Source organism: Nyctereutes procyonoides, unplaced genomic scaffold (assembly GCF_905146905.1).
Source record: "Nyctereutes procyonoides isolate TBG_1078 unplaced genomic scaffold, NYPRO_anot_genome, whole genome shotgun sequence".
NCBI lineage: Eukaryota > Metazoa > Chordata > Mammalia > Carnivora > Canidae > Nyctereutes > Nyctereutes procyonoides.
In genome coordinates, this window is record NW_026575125.1 from 45644388 (window position 1) to 45661626 (window position 17239).

At 36.0% G+C, this 17239-nt stretch overlaps 1 protein-coding gene across 1 annotated transcript in view; it reads right to left on the reverse strand.

Moving 5' to 3' along the window:
- Window positions 1-2561: 2561 nt before the first annotated feature.
- Window positions 2562-17239, reverse strand: part of WNK3 (WNK lysine deficient protein kinase 3) — a 155375-nt gene continuing 140697 nt past the window's right edge. Inside the window, exons 22-23 of the mRNA XM_055339105.1 lie at window positions 12051-12253; window positions 2562-7987 (exon numbers count right to left, since the gene is read on the reverse strand). Coding sequence (XP_055195080.1) covers window positions 7658-7987; window positions 12051-12253 — 533 coding nt within the window. The 3' untranslated portion in view covers window positions 2562-7657. The remainder of the gene's footprint in view (window positions 7988-12050; window positions 12254-17239) is intronic.

Here is a 17239-nt window from a genome sequence, read left to right on the forward strand (position 1 = left end):
AACAAGCTGTTCAGTTTCTGCAAGGGCCCACTTAGCTTTCTCTATTGCCCAGAACCTTGGGGCCTGTATGAGAGGCTATAAGCTCATATGGTTATAGGAAATAGTTCATTAGAAGGTCTAATGAGGCTGCCATATTTCTTGTTTTTCTTGAACCAGCAACTGGCTAGTAGCAAGCAGGGAAGTCATTTGATTAGTAAACAAGGACAGTGGTTCTCAACCCTAATTACATTAATATGCGTATGTAACGATACTGGTTGTAGGGATGGGACACACATGTGTTTTTTTTTAATTGTGGCAAAATACATACAAAATTTACCATTTTAACCATTTTTACCTGCACAATTCAGTAATGTTAAGTATATTCACATTGTTGTGCTTTACATAGCTCCCCAGGTGATTTTAATATGCAGTCAGGGTTGAGAATCTCTGAGCTGGGATGAAGAAACCTTACAAATACTGGTTAAATTCCTGAGGCTATTTTCTCATTTGTAACATGCATGTGAGCTAGTCCAATTCATTTATCACAAGGTCCTGCTCCTATTTGGACCATTACCTATGCTGTACACCTTTATTTCTGTCTTGAGCTTCTGTTGTAACACCGTACCCTCTTTTCCCCGACTACTACTATTTCAGCTCCTTCTAAACTCTTTAGGCCAGACAATTCTGCCATCTCATTCTTTTATCTAGTGGTGCACACTTTACATGGGTTTTATATGGTCTTATCCCCCAACACAGACACGTTCACCTCTGAACCCCACTCTGTTACATCCTCTAGCACCTTTTGGGCCAATACTTAATCTTTTCCACCAATGAATCTCACATTGACTCACAGGTTGGGTTCAGTTTTGTCACCTGTTTCCTCTTCTTTTAAAATAGTTATATGGTCCCTTGAGTAGTCGTTACTATTATTTGAGCAAACCTACTATGTACCAGTCCTTTATATGCTTTATCATTTAGTCTAGAAACAGCCCAACTAAGGCAGCTATCCTTTTTTTTACAGATAAAGAAGTTGAGGTGGAAAAGTTTAGCAGTTTTCCCAAGTTCACGAAGCTAGACTACAAATCCAGGTCTGCTGCACTCTAAAAAGTATATCTGTATTAACTGTAGTAAGAATGAGGGCCAATTTCCAAACCAGCCTGATTCCTAATTACAAATTTAGTGTGAAAGTCACCGGAGAGAGATATCTCACAATAAACACAGTTAGTTCATTAGGGACAGACATAGCTGCTTCTACAGATCTCATTTAATACAACCACCTCATTTTACAAATGAGAAAATGGAGGTTTGAGAGGTCTGTGAATCAAAACCCATGCCATGCTTGTTCCACTATGTACCTTGTATCCTTCCTTTAGGGATCATCTAAGATAGAATGCCTCAGCATTACTGGGTCAATATATCAAGGTAATAGATTTTTTAAATATATTTATAAAATCCTCAGCTAATCTTAAATATTTTTGATAGGCTTCTAACTTCCCCCAGGGCTGTTTGCATAAACATATGCACTATTCTAAATAAAGTTATCAAAGTGAACAAGTGATTGCACCTCATTTGGCAGTTTCCCAAGTCACTGTGGTGTGGTAAATGAGAAATGTGGGAGGGAAGTTTCCAAATGTAATTTTTTCTAAGGGTGTACCATATACATTGTCAATATGAAAGGAAATCTCCTTAATAAGTTTGCACAAAGGACACATTTTGAATCCTTATTTGTACCATAAACACATTCTTCTACTCCTAAAATTATGAAACAAGCACTGGCTACAACCTAATGAAAGATATGTTAAAAAGAGTACATACTAATCCTAATAATAGATGAAGACTTATTGTAAATGTATTTGCATTATTTTTCCTTACAGTATATCCAAGAAGTGTGTGGCCTGGGGTTTTTCCCATGAGCTTGGGAGTCAGACCTGGTTCTGGATTCAGGCTTTACCATTTCCTAGCTATATTACCAGGGCAAATTCTTTAATCTCTCTGATACATTAATTTTCTCTGTAGAGACAGTAACAGATTTAGCTTATAGGATTGTTTTGTGAATTAAAACTATCACAAGTAAAAGTCTAGATAACACAATAAATACTCAGAAAATCATAGTGACAGTTACAAGTATAGTTCCTTGATAAGAGTGGAGAAGAGGTACAATTTTTGCTAGAGCTGTATACATCAAGAGATAATCTTGATTATCTTGGTTAATTTGTTCAGCCAGCATAATTTATAGGACTAAATTTTTTTTAAAGATTTTATTTATTTATTCATGAGAGAGAGGGAGAGAGACAGAGAGACAGAGAGAGACAGAGAGGCAGAGACACAGGCAGAGGGAGAAGCAGGCTCCATACAGAGAGCCTGAACGTGGGACTCAATCCCGGGTCTCCAGGATCAGGCCCTGGGCTGAAGGCGGCGCTAAACCGCTGAGCTACCGGGCTGCACTTTTCTTAAGATTTTATTTATTTAGGACTACATTTTTTAAATCTGCTAAATGAAGAATCAGTTTAAGACAGGTGATTGCAGTGACTGTGAAAGCATTTTAATAAGATAGCATACTCATTTTATAACACAGCCTTTATTTTCGTTTCAAAACAAAATTTCCAAGAAACAAAACAAAATACAATGGCTGGGTACAAATGAAATAAAAATCACAGTTTCAAAGAACCAAAAACAGACAACTGCTTAAAGGCAGATCACTTGGTTTACCAAAAAAAAAAAAAAAAAGTTAATGTCAAGAAGGATTAAAATTGAGTTTAACAACATTCTATATAATGCTACATTCCCCAATTAAGAAAGGAGAGTTCACATATACAACTAAATGTTAAGTGTAGAGAAGTGGCTGAAAGTCTGCATACTTCATAGTAAATTATGCATGAAAGTTTATTAATTGCATAAACTTCCTGAGTGGCTCCCATGCTGCACTAGGTCTACATGCTTAATATTCATATCAAACAAATGACAGCTTTAAGAGATTGAGCATGACAGACCTTGAACAACTGCACTTTCCGATCAGTCACTATTTCTGCTGAGGGTATGTTCTAGACCACAAACCTCAATCTGAAATCTTAGCTTATAGTGAAAAAGAAATGCAACTTAAAAAACAAAAACAAAAACCTAAAAGGATGACAAGCACACATTTAGGAGTTTATTTTACACCCACACATTTTTTCTCAAGGGGCCAGTTTCTCTTTTCCCTTCTTGCTTGACTTTAGCCTTTTTGAGTTTTTTTTTTTAATTAAAAGAAAACCTTCCAGAATGGAAGCTGTTGGTTTGTACACTCTTTCAACTATCTCAGTTGAAAATAACTTCAGTGTAACCTAGCCACTATCCCAGGCCCCTGCCTATGTTAGCTAGCAAGGACCCTGACCAATGTTTATGTTCATCCTTCACATACAAAGACTACTTCCATGATGATCTGAAAGCATTTGGCTCCAACAAAATTTCATACCAATTTCAAAGGATTTTACCAAGTTTGAGTGTCACAATTTTACAGTCTGGATTGTTTTTAAAAGAAACTGAATCCCAGAAATTACATTTATCAAATCAATGGCCTTTTCTACAACATACCCCCTTTCTGGTTCATCTTCAAAACAAAGGGGGGATAAAAAGTCCCCAGTACACTACAGAATGAAAAAATGAACAATCTATTCTAGAAAATGGCCTGCACACCACCTCAAATCTCAAGTTTTTCTAAACCAAACAGAAGATTAAATAACCAAATTTCAAACTGATGGCAAACCTCAGGAATGTATTTGTGCATGAAGCCTGAAATACAGTATTTGCTAACATTAAATATGCTGTAGTGTTACAGTAAACATGTGAAACAAGGAGCATGTGGCTTACAAACATTAGCTAGGTTTTCTGGAAAAAGAAAAGGAATGCATCATTCCATCATTCAGAAAAGACAAGAAAAAAGTCAATGCCTCCAATAAACTTTAGAGATCAAATAAACAGTTACCACCAACTACAATTCAACTAAAAGCATATAGCCATTTTAAGGTAACAAAATGCCACTGCAAGTACCTACCAGTATGCTGAATGACAGGCCACTGCTATAGGATTTATCAAATATTTCATTGTGGTAGTTAAAGCAATTTCAACCTTTAGCCCTTTAGGCACACAGACAAGAAATGCATCTTTAATAAAAGATGCAAAGTTACAGGCACTGGACTGTCTAATTTAGATACTTTCTTAGCATTTATTTTATGACTGACCCCTAAACCAAGTCCTATATTGCCACCAGCTGGATTTATTTCTCTGTCATCCACAAATCCCCAAAGCTTATTCTGCAGAGGCACATGGCTCTCATCACTTAAACACAGATTGGTGGCAGAGTGATGGTCCCTCTCAACTCGAACTCATGGTTAGCACTGGGACTAGGAGGCAGGCCAGATTTATAACCTGAAAGTATACTGAGAATCAAGGCAAAAAAAAGCAAGTTTCACAGGCAGTGTTCACTTCTGTACCCCCAAACAGCACTGAAAACGAGGTAGATAAACAAAAGTAACTGGACTGGAATTAAATCTGGGGTTCTAAAATGATACATCCCATCATACTGCACATAATACTCCACACTCAATCCAAAAATTATAGCGGAAAAGTGCCTTTTAAACTTTCACAGATAATTTTGCTGTCAAACCATTAGAATTCATGCTTGATATAAAATTGGCAAGAAAAGTATGAAAAACAAAATGGATATTTGTTATATTACAGCAAATTACCTTAAATAGAGATTCAAGACTGCTACAAATATACATAGGGTTATTTTCATTAGATTTATACCAATACTGGTTTCATAGTCTTATGATGTTACACCCAACTTCACAAACATAGCAGCATGTACTTCATGATGAAATGCTCACATTGCCACATATGGAGATACAGTACTATTTGTCAGACTTGTACTTTGAGAAGTAAACATGGTGGTTGAACATAGAGACTATCCCCCAAATAAACTTTACAAGCAGGGTACTTTAGTACAACTGTTTTTCTCCTATGAAAAGGACAGGTTTGTGTGTTTTTTTGGAAATGGGAAGAAGGGTCCTGTTACATAGTAGGCTCATAGTTAAGTAAGAAGGGAATTTCTGAGCTTCACCTCAAGAGTTCATTATTTCTGGGGAGGAAAATCACCTCAGCAAGGATGAAAACAGCACTATTATATGAGTTCACAAAATTATGAAATAATGCAAAACCCCTAGATAAAAAACTAGCCAATATTCACAAAGTGACTATAATCTGAATCAACATTTAAGTAATGGGGGGAAAAAACCTACAGTGATGTAACACCGTTTCTTAATTTCTGCACAAACTCACTTTTTCTGTATTTTTAAACTTATACATGTAACATATACATAATATATACATAACATATATGTTAATCCAACTACTGCAGTCAGCACGGAGACAGCAGTACACTATTCACCATCTTCAAACTTTAGAAGACTACTTTTCTTTCCAGCAAAAAAATCTGAAAAGATTCTAAATATTACAAGGCACTGCAAAAGTCTGCAGGCAAATGAATGATGAATTATACATAAAACAGAGGTGGTGGCAAAATGTGGGACATTTGATGTAGAGCAGCCAATAATAAATGTAATTGTGCATGTCATCCATGGAGGTTTTTTCATCCTGGGGTACACGGTTTAAAAAGATTACATCTAGAGAAGAAGGGATCTTAAAACCTGCAGGATTTTCACTTTATAGGTTGTAAGTCTTAGTGTAATTACACAAAACCAACTATTATAATAAAACATGAGCAGTTTTAAAGAATTACGGATTTTAGGTGCATTGTTTTTGTACACATGGAAAATACTGCAATGCAAACATTTGCATTAATGCTAATGTCCTAAAATCACTGCAACTTGAAAACCAATACTGTAGAAGAAATTTGAAGAATCTGTACATAAGATTTAGAAAGAATCACCCAAACCAGAGTATGTTTTATGAAAAGAAACTGTGACTCTTATAAACGGTAATTCTGAAAATGCTGCCTTAGACACCCCAAAGGATAATGACAGAATCAATCTTTTATGATGTTTAGTGTGATCCTTAGCTAAGCAATATTAGACACATTTTTTTGAAAAAGGGTACTTAATGTCACAAAGTAGGCTATGCAAAAAAAAAAAATGTATACCTATTAAATTTTCCTCATTACCTGGCAAGCTCTTGGGGTAAAAATTTTAGGGGAATATGGAGGAAAATCTGTTAAAAGAAATGTTGGGTGAAATTTTGGAATGTTTACCAGTAGACAGCTCATTATCAGGTAAATGTGTACTAGAAATTTGAGCTTGAAATTTTCAGAGTGGAAAATATTTTAAACATGTATATGTGGTAGTTGATTAATACCATTTAAGAATTCTATTTGGGTTTCACAGACTGAACATTAGGTAACTCTGTGACTAGCCTTTTAAGATTATTATAGTTAACCTCCTCGAAAGCCAAAAGTGTATTTTGACACTGCCTCACCTCCTCCTAAAACTGGATAAAACCCAGTAAAGTGCAACTTGACAGTAATCTCTCTCAGATTTTAAAGAGGCTGCCAAAATCATCTAAGATCTGAAATCATCTAGGATGCTATATATACTAATAAGAAATTATAACAACTAAAAAATTGTAGTAAAAAAAAAAAGCTAAGGGCAACTTAAATAGTGTCCTTCGAGGGTCTACTATCTCACTGCAGGACAGTGTATACCCCACATCTTAGAACCCTGTAAAGCCAGTGTTTCATGTGTAAGTCTCAAAACCTACAACCAACTTGTCAAGTACATTTTACTTCAGAAGAATGGATTGAGAGGTGTAACTTGAATCCTCTTTGTTAGGAATACAAAGATTCCCCCAAAATGAGATTCATATCAGCTGCAATATATCCCTTGCAAAAGAATGCAAGCAAACCAATGCCTCTCAGATGCCCCAAAACAATGTAGTGTGCACATGAGAAACAAGGAGATAGCTGCTTTGAATTACTATTGAAATCCTAAAGCAGCTACAGTATCTGCAGAATCAAGGAACTGTTACAGTTCTGTTTTTTCCTTTCTCTCCGCCTCACCTAAAACAAGGCTTCACTCCTGCTGTGAAGACGGGAAGAAAATCACATTAAAAAGGGCTCACGGTCTATATTGGTTGACAAAGTTATTCTAATTTTATATACCAAAATGTTTCCTGCAGTAAGTTACCCTGCCTTCTGTGAAAGTAAACCTAAGATAAACATGTGAAGAATCCCATAAGACTCCAGCTTTTGGAGGGTCTCACTTCGTCCACGTTTGGGGAATATCAATTTAAATAGTTTTTATACATTTTAAAGTATCATCCAGCTGCAGATAGCAGCAGTAAAAAATGGGGGCTTCTCAGCAATTCATGGAAAGTGTCCTGGAAATGGTATGCTCAAGCTGAGCTTATTAAAGCATTCTGAACGGTATTTTTTTAAAAATCAAGTATCAAAGAGGATAGGATTTGAAGTGAAAAAACATTTCTGTGTGCAGCGTTCTATGTACAAACTGCACAGTTCTACAGAATGATGAGCTATATAAAATACCACAATGGAATGAAAAAGTACAGTGGAAAGTAAACTCAAATGAGGGAAAATGTGGCAGAACCCAAGAAGAAGAACGTTTAGTATCTTAGGTGTCCTGAAAATAATTCTGAAAAAATCTCCCATTTCTTCATCATCTACTCTGATTCATTTGGGACCAGGAGGGATTGCAGATGGATTCTGCACTGATGAAGCTGGAAATGCCTGTAAATTCATTCCTGGCTGGAATGGTCCCCCAGATTGAGTAGGAATTACTAAAGACTGTTGTGGTGTTCCTGAAATTCCTACCCACTGTACTGGGTACCCCGGCCCCCCCACAGCATTATACTGACAAACATGGGGCATTCCATATGATGATAATGGCCCAGGAAATGAAGGGAGTGGGAGTCCTTGTGGCATGGAGGTTGGGACAGCTCCACGGATTTGGGACAGAGAAGAAATCCATGTTGATGTGTAGCCCATAGTAGATGGAGTATTCTAACAAAAACAAAAATAAAAACAAAAGATCAGTTCATTTGGTTGATGCTTTTACCCATCTATATTCCTTCCTATTCTTTCTGGCTTACTATTCCCATTATTACTATAAGTGGGTGCCACTTTTAGACCACCTATCTGTGTACCAAGCATTGTTGCATACCTTCTTTCACTTCCTCTTCACTACTGCCCTGCAAAGTAAGCATTTTCAGATTAAGGAAACCGAAGCTCAAAATTGGTAACACCTAATATCACTAAGCAACTTTATAGCGAGGTAAGGATTTGAATAGAGTTCCAGCCTACTCCAAGGACCCTGCTAAATGTCTGTCCAGTTAGTGTCATCGCCTTTCTTTATGCTAGCACTACTCTTCTATCTTTATTTCCTTTTGCCAGCCCCATGAATTCTCTCATTCAGCACCACAGACAATAATAGCCCAACTTACTACATAATTCTTTGGAGACAGAGAAGCATGATTTAGTGTGACACAAGGGAAAAGAGCCTGGCATATATAGTAAGTGCTCAACAAATGTCACCTCCCCTACCCACTTCTACTCATTGCCTTAAAGTCTAATGTTCCTGTAGCATTTTTGGAAGTTTAAACTCAAGACAATCATGTTTTTGGCAGTATTGTGAAAATATATTCCTGCCTGACTCTTCTTATCATGTCCTCTTGTGATTATGCACACATACAGAGATTACTGAAATCTTATGCACATGGTAATAATATGTCTAATGAAAGTAAATAAATCCCACTTAGAGTTTGGTATCAGTCCCAAATGCTTAGTCCTTCTAAACTGAATAGTCAAGCTAAAAGCCTTTCAAACAAACTTTCAAACTAAAGCTAAAGGCTTTTGCTTGATTCAAGAATGAATGACTACATCTCTTGAGGTGAAAAAAAACTTTCACTTCAAGTTCAGTAATCCCTTCTTCATATCAGTGTTTTTGTCCTGTTAAAGTAAAATTAAATTTAATACTTCTGATTCAAAAGAACATATATATATGATTGCATTTTTATAAAGTCATTTCCACATATCTAAATACAGACATAGAAAGATATCTGAAATGGTGTTTATCTAAAGTTAGTGACAATAATTTCTAGGTAGTGGGATTAGAAGGTGCTGTTTTAAGATCTGTACTTTACTGCATTTATTAAATTCTATGATGAACAATATTATTTTACAAATAATGTGATTTTTATTTTTAAAAAAGACAATGAGAGATGATTTGTTATACTTAACCTTCTCTTGCATATTTCAAAGAGATTTGAGATTCAAATGACCTATGGTCTTTCCTCTACCAAAACACACTGCCTACTCATGTTCCACATCTCAGTAATTGGCATGCTGGAATGATAGCCAGTAATGCCAGCCAGAAACCTAGTCTTGATACCTTCCCTCTACCATACATCTATTCCATCACTAAATCTTGTCCATTTTCTCTATCTCCTTTTTTTAAGTAGGCTCCATGCCCAGTGTGAAGCCTAAAGCAGGGCTTGACTCATGACCCCAAGATCAAGACCTGAGCTGGGATGAAGAGTCAGACACTTAACTGACTCAGCCACCCAGGCTCCCCCATTTTCTCTCTTAAACATTCTTGGAATCTGTTCACTTTTCTTCATCTCAACTTCTCTTTATCTGCACTACTGTGACTAAATTTTAACCGATCTATCAACTCGTATCCTTACCCCCAAAAATCCTTTCTTCTTGCTTCAAGTCAGAATAACCTTTTCAAAAAGCAAATGTGATGTTAACCCTAGGGCTTCAATGGCTATCCAATTTTTTTTTTTGCTATCTAGCTTTCTTAAAATAGACAAAGTTCCTTATCATCACTACTTTTAAGGCCCTCCCAACGTCCTTAGAGTCACTGTGCACCAGCTCCTCTCTGTTCTCTTCACTTCAGCCAAATGGGCCTATTTTCAGTCCCCTTGTGATCCCTTTAGCCATACATGGCTTTTGCATTTGCTCTTCTTTCTGCTTGGAATCATATCCCCTCCCTTTTTCACCTAGTCAACACCTACTCATTCTTCAGATCTCTGTTCAATCATCACTTTCTCAGGGAAAGCTTGACTTCCTTTTATTAGATCAAATCTCTTACTATATGATATCCTATATTTTTCCTTTGTAGTCCATATTACAGCTACAATTTTATATTTATTTATATTAGTCTGTTCATATCCAACTGTCCCACCAGAGTGTAAGTTCCATGAGAGAGGGCACATACTTGTTTTTGCTCATCAAACCCAGTGCCTAGTAGGGCGCTTGGCACAAAGTAAAGGGCCTGACATAATTGTGACAAAATTTTCTAAGTAAGGCCACAGACCAGTAACAAGCAAGAACATTAGATTAGGAGATGAGCTTTCCACACAAAGATGTAATCAACTGAACTCAAAATACAAAAATATTACTACTTTGTGCTAGTCACTGTATAGGTGTTACACCTCATTTAATCCTCACAGCAATCTTATAAGGCAGGTAAGTATGTCTGTTTTAAGGACATGGACATTGAGGCACAGATGACTTGCCTATAGTCACACAACTAGTAAGTGACTGAGCTGACACTGGAACCCAATTCTGTGTCCTTCACCACTTTTGTTCATACTGCATTTTCTACTCACTCTCCCTCCAAAAATCCCCCATTATACTGCAAAAAACCACCCTCCTACTAGTCAACAAAAGTCTCCATTCACAGTATTCAGAGGATCTCTCAATGGCAGCACCAATGCATTTATGCCTTGAAATTTGCCTCTAAAGCCTTCCAATTTTTACAATGGTGATACTATCTGTGTATAAATCAGTGCCAGGAATAAGATAAATACACAGAGTCCCCAAGAAGATATGCTGCTTACTAGTTTGGGAAGTCTAGGTTTTTGAAATTTCTATTCAAGATTAACACTAAACGTATTTTCAGACTTTCTTTACTAAACTATATACAATGACTACAAATATACACATACATACATGTGTACAAATATACACATACATAACACAACACACACACAAATACATTTCTTTCAATTATGAGGGTTCAGATTCTAAGCCCTGATACACATTTTAATAGATTTACTAATTTTGAAAAATACTTTAAAAATCCAAACAGAAAAGTACAAAGTAAAATAAGGCCCAGATTCCACCATCCAGCCTATTGTTAATGGCTTTTCTCATTTCTATGTGTATATACATATATCTAATATACGTAATTTTAAACAAATACTGTATGTACTGTTCTGTAAGCCTGCCTTCTTCCCAATCCAGAATGCATTCAGGACATCTTTCTATATCTCAAATGCATGTACATCTGACTAAGGCCATATGCAATTAACTAGGCATCTCATCTGTAAACTTAAGATGCCTTTTATAGTATTCTAGCTTAAAAAGCTTTGAAATTATTTTTTAAACCGAACAAATGAGATCACTTAATAGTTCTAAGAATATTGACATACAACATATGATACCTTTTCCTCAAAACCCAAACTTTTCTTGCACCACAGGACTGAATTAATCCTCGCTACAGATGCTTTCTTTTGATACTTGATGTTTATTTTTTCAGGTATAAGAGTCTAAAACAAGGGACAGAAATCTACAGTCTGCCACCTCTTTTTGCAAATCAAGTTTTAATGGAACAAAGCCACATGCACTCATTTATCATTTGTCGATGGCTGCTTTTGCCCTATGACAGAATTGACTAGTTGCAACTACATGGCTTGAAAGTATTTCCTAGCTGGCCCCTTCTCAGAAAAACTTTGCTGACCCCTTGTCTAAAAGATAATTTGCTCCAAGACATAATGAATCTAGACGAGGATAAAAATCTCTATGTTGTCAAATCACACCATTCTCTCATAGTAACTTTAACCATAGGCCTAAGTGAATCAATTTTTATGGTTTTAGTTCTTTTTTTTTTAAAGTAAGCTCCATGCCCAGCATGAAGCCCAATGTGGGGCTTGAACTTACAACCCTGAGATCATGACCTGAGCTGAGATCAAGAGTCAGATCCTTAACCAAGTGAGCCACCCAGGTGCCCCTGGTTTTAGTTCTCATAAATAAAGAGGAACACATAAAACCAACTTACTTCATATACTTTGTTCCAGTTTTCTGTCTCGAGTTTGTGTTGACTCTGTTTGAGTTGGTTTAAACTTGGCTTAATTAGAGAATTTCCTACTGCTTCCTTTGTCCAGTCATCCACCAATTTATGTAAGTCGTCTGTGAACATCCCTTTTTTACTAGCTGGAGATTGCTGGCATGATGCTACATTACTTTCCACACACAGTGGATCTAGAAGAAAAAAAAACAGGAAAATCATAAAAAGGAATTAAAACTGATAAATACTGATTTTGGCCAATAATGCAGTTGACAGAAATTCACATATAGGGTACATATAGGGTAACCAGATATTTGAGTTTATCTGGGACAGTTCTGGTTTAAAAGCTGCTGCCCTGGAGTAATTATTAGCTTTCAAAAGTTTCCTCTATTTGGATGGCAAATTATATGGTCACCTTGGTTTAAGTCAAATAAGGTATAAGTTATAAGTCAAATATAATAAACAATATTTCTAAAAACAGTATCAATTATAATCTTTATATTAGTTTCCTCATATAGATATTTAGAAGAGTTCAAAAACCAACCATAGAATGTTAAAATTGCAAAGAATCTTAGAAGTCTAATCCAAACCACTTGTTTTATAATGGGTGAATGAGCCCCAGAATAAGTATGATGAGTTCTTGCAATTAGTTACCAGCTGAATCAGGCCTGTGTAGACAAGGATGCTCTCTCTTTTCAATATACCATACTGACTTTCAACTAGCATCAGGAAACCAGAATCTAATTTTCTAACCAATATTTTTGTTTAATGATAAATGGCAGAAACAAGAATGCAGATGGTCTGTGAACCTCAAGAGTTGTAGAGCATAAGATGTCCAAATAAATGAAACAAATCAATTATAGAAGTCTCTGCCAAAAAAATTTCCTAATCTGAACATCACACTAAGTCTTTAAATTATTTAGTACTATTATACACATTCACTAAATCATTTTCACAGAAAAAAAATTCATGAAGTTCCAATTCCTCTGATTTACACACCAAAACTTAAGAGAGTGGGTTTAAAATGAATTTTAGGAAATAGAGTTGTGAAATATAAGCACAATAACATTTTCAGGGATTTTATTAAACAAGCATATGAAAATTTCTTGTACATTTATTATGGTACTTTTTAAATTATGAAAATATAGAAATTGCAGAAGATGATACAAAAAGCCTCCATATTGACACTTTCAAAGTAATTTTCTTTATCATTTTTGAGACTTACAACAGGCCTGTGATATAGGCTCAATGAGTATTCTATTTTTTTTTCCAATGAGAAGAATGTGATCCAGAAGCTGAGGCTATGTGCTCAGCTAGAACCCAGGTATCCAGACAATTAGGTCAGTGTACCTTCTACTGTACCACAGAAGACACTGGGAAATGAATGGGGAAATTGCTTCAAAAGGAGGAACATGATAATCTTAATGATTGCTTATACAAAATCTGTGATTCTCAACGAATTCTGCACTACTAAAAGCTTAGATTCAAGGAGATTAAATCTTAAATGAAAATATATTAATGAAATTTGCTTAAGAATACCTTAATGAATTAATTGGACCATATTCACATATACAAATGAGTTTTATCAAAATCATGGAGACTACATTTTGGGCAACCATGAGATACCAAAAGGACATACCAATTTTGCTGGAAGTCTCTCCTTTTCTCTTTCTTTCTTTCTTTCTTTCTTTCTTTCTTTCTTTCTTTCTTTCTTTCTTTCTTTTTATTTATTTATTCATTCATTCATTCTCCTTTTCTAAGACTTAAAACTCAAAGACACCAAGTCAGCCTATAATAAAGACATTTTTTCCTGTAATCCCTCGGCACATTCATCTAATTCTCCATCAACTCCAGTGATGGAACAAATAGAATGATATTGGGTAAGACTCTGGAGCTAAAACCTAAGATTGTCTTCTTACCCTGGAAAAATGTCAGCAGGCAGGAGTAAAAAGGAGAAGATAGCCAGAACCATATTCAAGTTAGTGCCAGCATTTTTGCCCACCCCACTTCTTCCAAGGAGTACTTTTGTGTTTATTCCCCTTAGTTTCTTAAAAAAAAATTGTGTCACATAAAGCTAAGTTGGAATGTCATTCATTTAAGAACATTTCTGCACTAAGGGAAAGCCCAATGTCAGGATTCTTGTGTACAGCTCTGATGGAACAAGTGATCTTGAACTCTCAATTGATGGTAATGATGGATGTTGCACCAGTGGCACAAAAGCCAGCAAGTGAAGAAAAGATTAGCAAACCAAACGGGTATTTAAATGAAATAGGGGCCAAGGGCAAGACTCCTAAGTAGACAACAGAATGATATGCATACACATACCTTCCAGAAGTTATCAAGAATAAAGTGCTACATGAGAAGCAGAAAATGTTATTTGAACGTTATCCAGGGCCTAACTATACTATACACATGAAAAGGACAATTATTTATTGATTTCATTTAAGAGTTTTTCATATACCATAAAAGATCACTTAATTTGAAGTTCACAAACGAGAAAATACCTACATGAAAAGAAGTACTGTACAAATGTTTTACCATTTATAAAAAATGTCAACATTACTTATGACATTATTTAACTTCAAAGATGTTCTTTAATATTCATTTCTTACTGATGAAATGAATAAAACCAGAGTATGGTACTTGGCGCTCTTTTTGTTTGTTTGTTTGTTCCCCAAGGTGATGCCCACATTCAGATAGTTTTAGTGACCACCCAACTGCAATGGGTTCCCATCTCTTATCTCAGATCTTGACCCCTCTTCAATCCAATTTCAAAACCCAAATGTGTTTTTTCTCCTTGGATGTCAATAAGTTGTTCAATTCAATACATATAACAGTTCACCTAAGTGTCCTATTTCTGTGATATCTTTCACATTTTCTCCAAGTCACTTGACTCTGAACGTTTGGATCTAACCAAAAACAGACAAATATCTAATTCATCAACACATCATTGCAATTCATCCTATACAACACCTCTTGCCTATTTTCACTTCCATAATTCTCTAAGCTCTTAATCATCTCATACATGGAATGCTGTGAGTACAATGATCTAAATGGACTCACTCCCTAGCTCTAGCCAATATATTCTTCACACTACTACCAGATTAGTATCAGCTAACTATTTTCGGTTTCACTCCTCTTCCTCCTCCCCCTTAAAGGTTTCTTTTTATTTTTAAAAGATTTTATTATTTATTCATGAGAGGCAGAGACACAGGCAGAGGAAGAAGCAGGTTCCATGCAGGGAGCCCGACGTGGGACTCAATCCCGGGTCTCCAGGATCATGCCTTGGGCTGAAGGTGGCGCTAAACCTCTGAGCCACCTGGGCTGCCCTAAAGGTTTCTTAATACCAACAACAGTGGGTTTTTAACTTGTTGACGTGGTAAAGTCATTGTTAGTAGTCATGGTTATCTTTGCAGAACAGGTGTTTATTATCCTTATACATACTATATCTCATGTATTAAGCTTAAACATATCATTATGTGTTAGATAAATTATCTTACACCAAACTGGAGCATAGACAAGCCAAAAGTTCTTTTTGTAAAGTATGTAAGAAAAACCTTCTAATTCTAATGTAAACCCTCCAGTTCACTCAACTGTTATATTTTCTTTCTTGGAAATAAATCTTAAATTTTACCATTTGCATGCCCTTATATCATGCAATTCTACCTATTGACAATACTCTTCCCACAGCACTTCACCAATTTTAATCCTGTCTATTTATCCTTCAAGACCAACTCAAATACTACAACCTATATGTAGCAATCTCAGACCACTATCATCCACTATGATTCTCCATTGCTTCCTCTCAACCCACTGCAGACACAATTTTTGGTATTGGGAGGCAATGCAGAATAACAAAAAAGAACCAAGTCTTTGGGGTTAAACAGATTTGGATTCCCTCTATTATGAACTGAGGTCTTAGGTCTTAGGGAAGTTGTTTAGCCTCACTAACTTTAGTCTTCTTACCTATAAAAGACAGACATTAACTTCTATCTACCTTAGAGTTCTTTTGAGGATTGAGATTATGCAATTATGTTTCAGGGTCCTCAAAACCACTCATAGATTCAGTGATTCAAAGTTCTGAGGACTCAGCATGTAGTTGTACTCACAGCTAAGTTTATTACAGCAAAAAGATGCATGATAGATCAGCAAGGGAAAAAGACAGGAATCTGGAGAAATTCATGCACAGACTTCCTTATGCTCTCTTCCTATTATGAAGGGGCACACCTGAGAATACTCCTTTCTCTCAGCAACAAGAAATGCAGTACACCAAAGACATGAGAACTGAACTAAGACAACTGCCAAAGACTGAGATTGACCACTTGGAGACCCACATGTGGGAAAGAGCCAAAGAACACCACAGAGGCAATGCAACTGAGCTAACATTGGAACAACAGACCAAAGAAGATAGGCTACAACTCACAAGGTAAACTCACAGGGGCGCTTAGGTGGCTCAGTTGGTTGGGCAGCCGACTCTTGGTTCTGACTCAGGTCATGATCTCTTGGGTCTTCGGTCTGAGCCAGCATAGGGTTCCACACTCAGTGGGGAATCTGCTTGATAGTCTCTCCCTCTGCCTCTTCCCCCACTTGTGTGTGTGCTTTCTCTCTCAAATAAATGAATAAATCTTAAAAAAAATAACTGGGTCCATTACTTCTTATAAAAAAATAAGCACTCAGGTTTTTTTCTAAAGATTTTACCTATAAATCTTTAAAAAATAATCTTAGCAACAACAAAAAAAATCTTAGCTTCCATTTAAGGAAATTAGAGAAAGGGGCAAAATAAAAACAAGGCATGGGTAAGGAGAAGAGAATATGAAGAGCAGAAATCAATGCAAATTAAAACAGGTAAACAATAGAGAAAATCAGTAAAAGCAAACACTGGATCTCTTTGAAAAGATCAACAAAATGGATAAGCCTTTATCAAGACTGACAGGAAAAAAGAGAAGACAAAAATTACAAATATCAGAAATAGGTGATGTTACTACAGGTTTCCAAGAGCTTGAAAAGGTAATAATAAACTCTAAACACAAAGATTGAACAACTTAGATGAAACGGACCAAGCTTCAAAACCTACAAACTACCAAAACTTACTCAACACAAAATGTATAAACTGAAAAGTCCCACAACTACTATTAACTAATTTGAATTTGTAGTGAAAAATGTCCTAAAATAGTAATCTC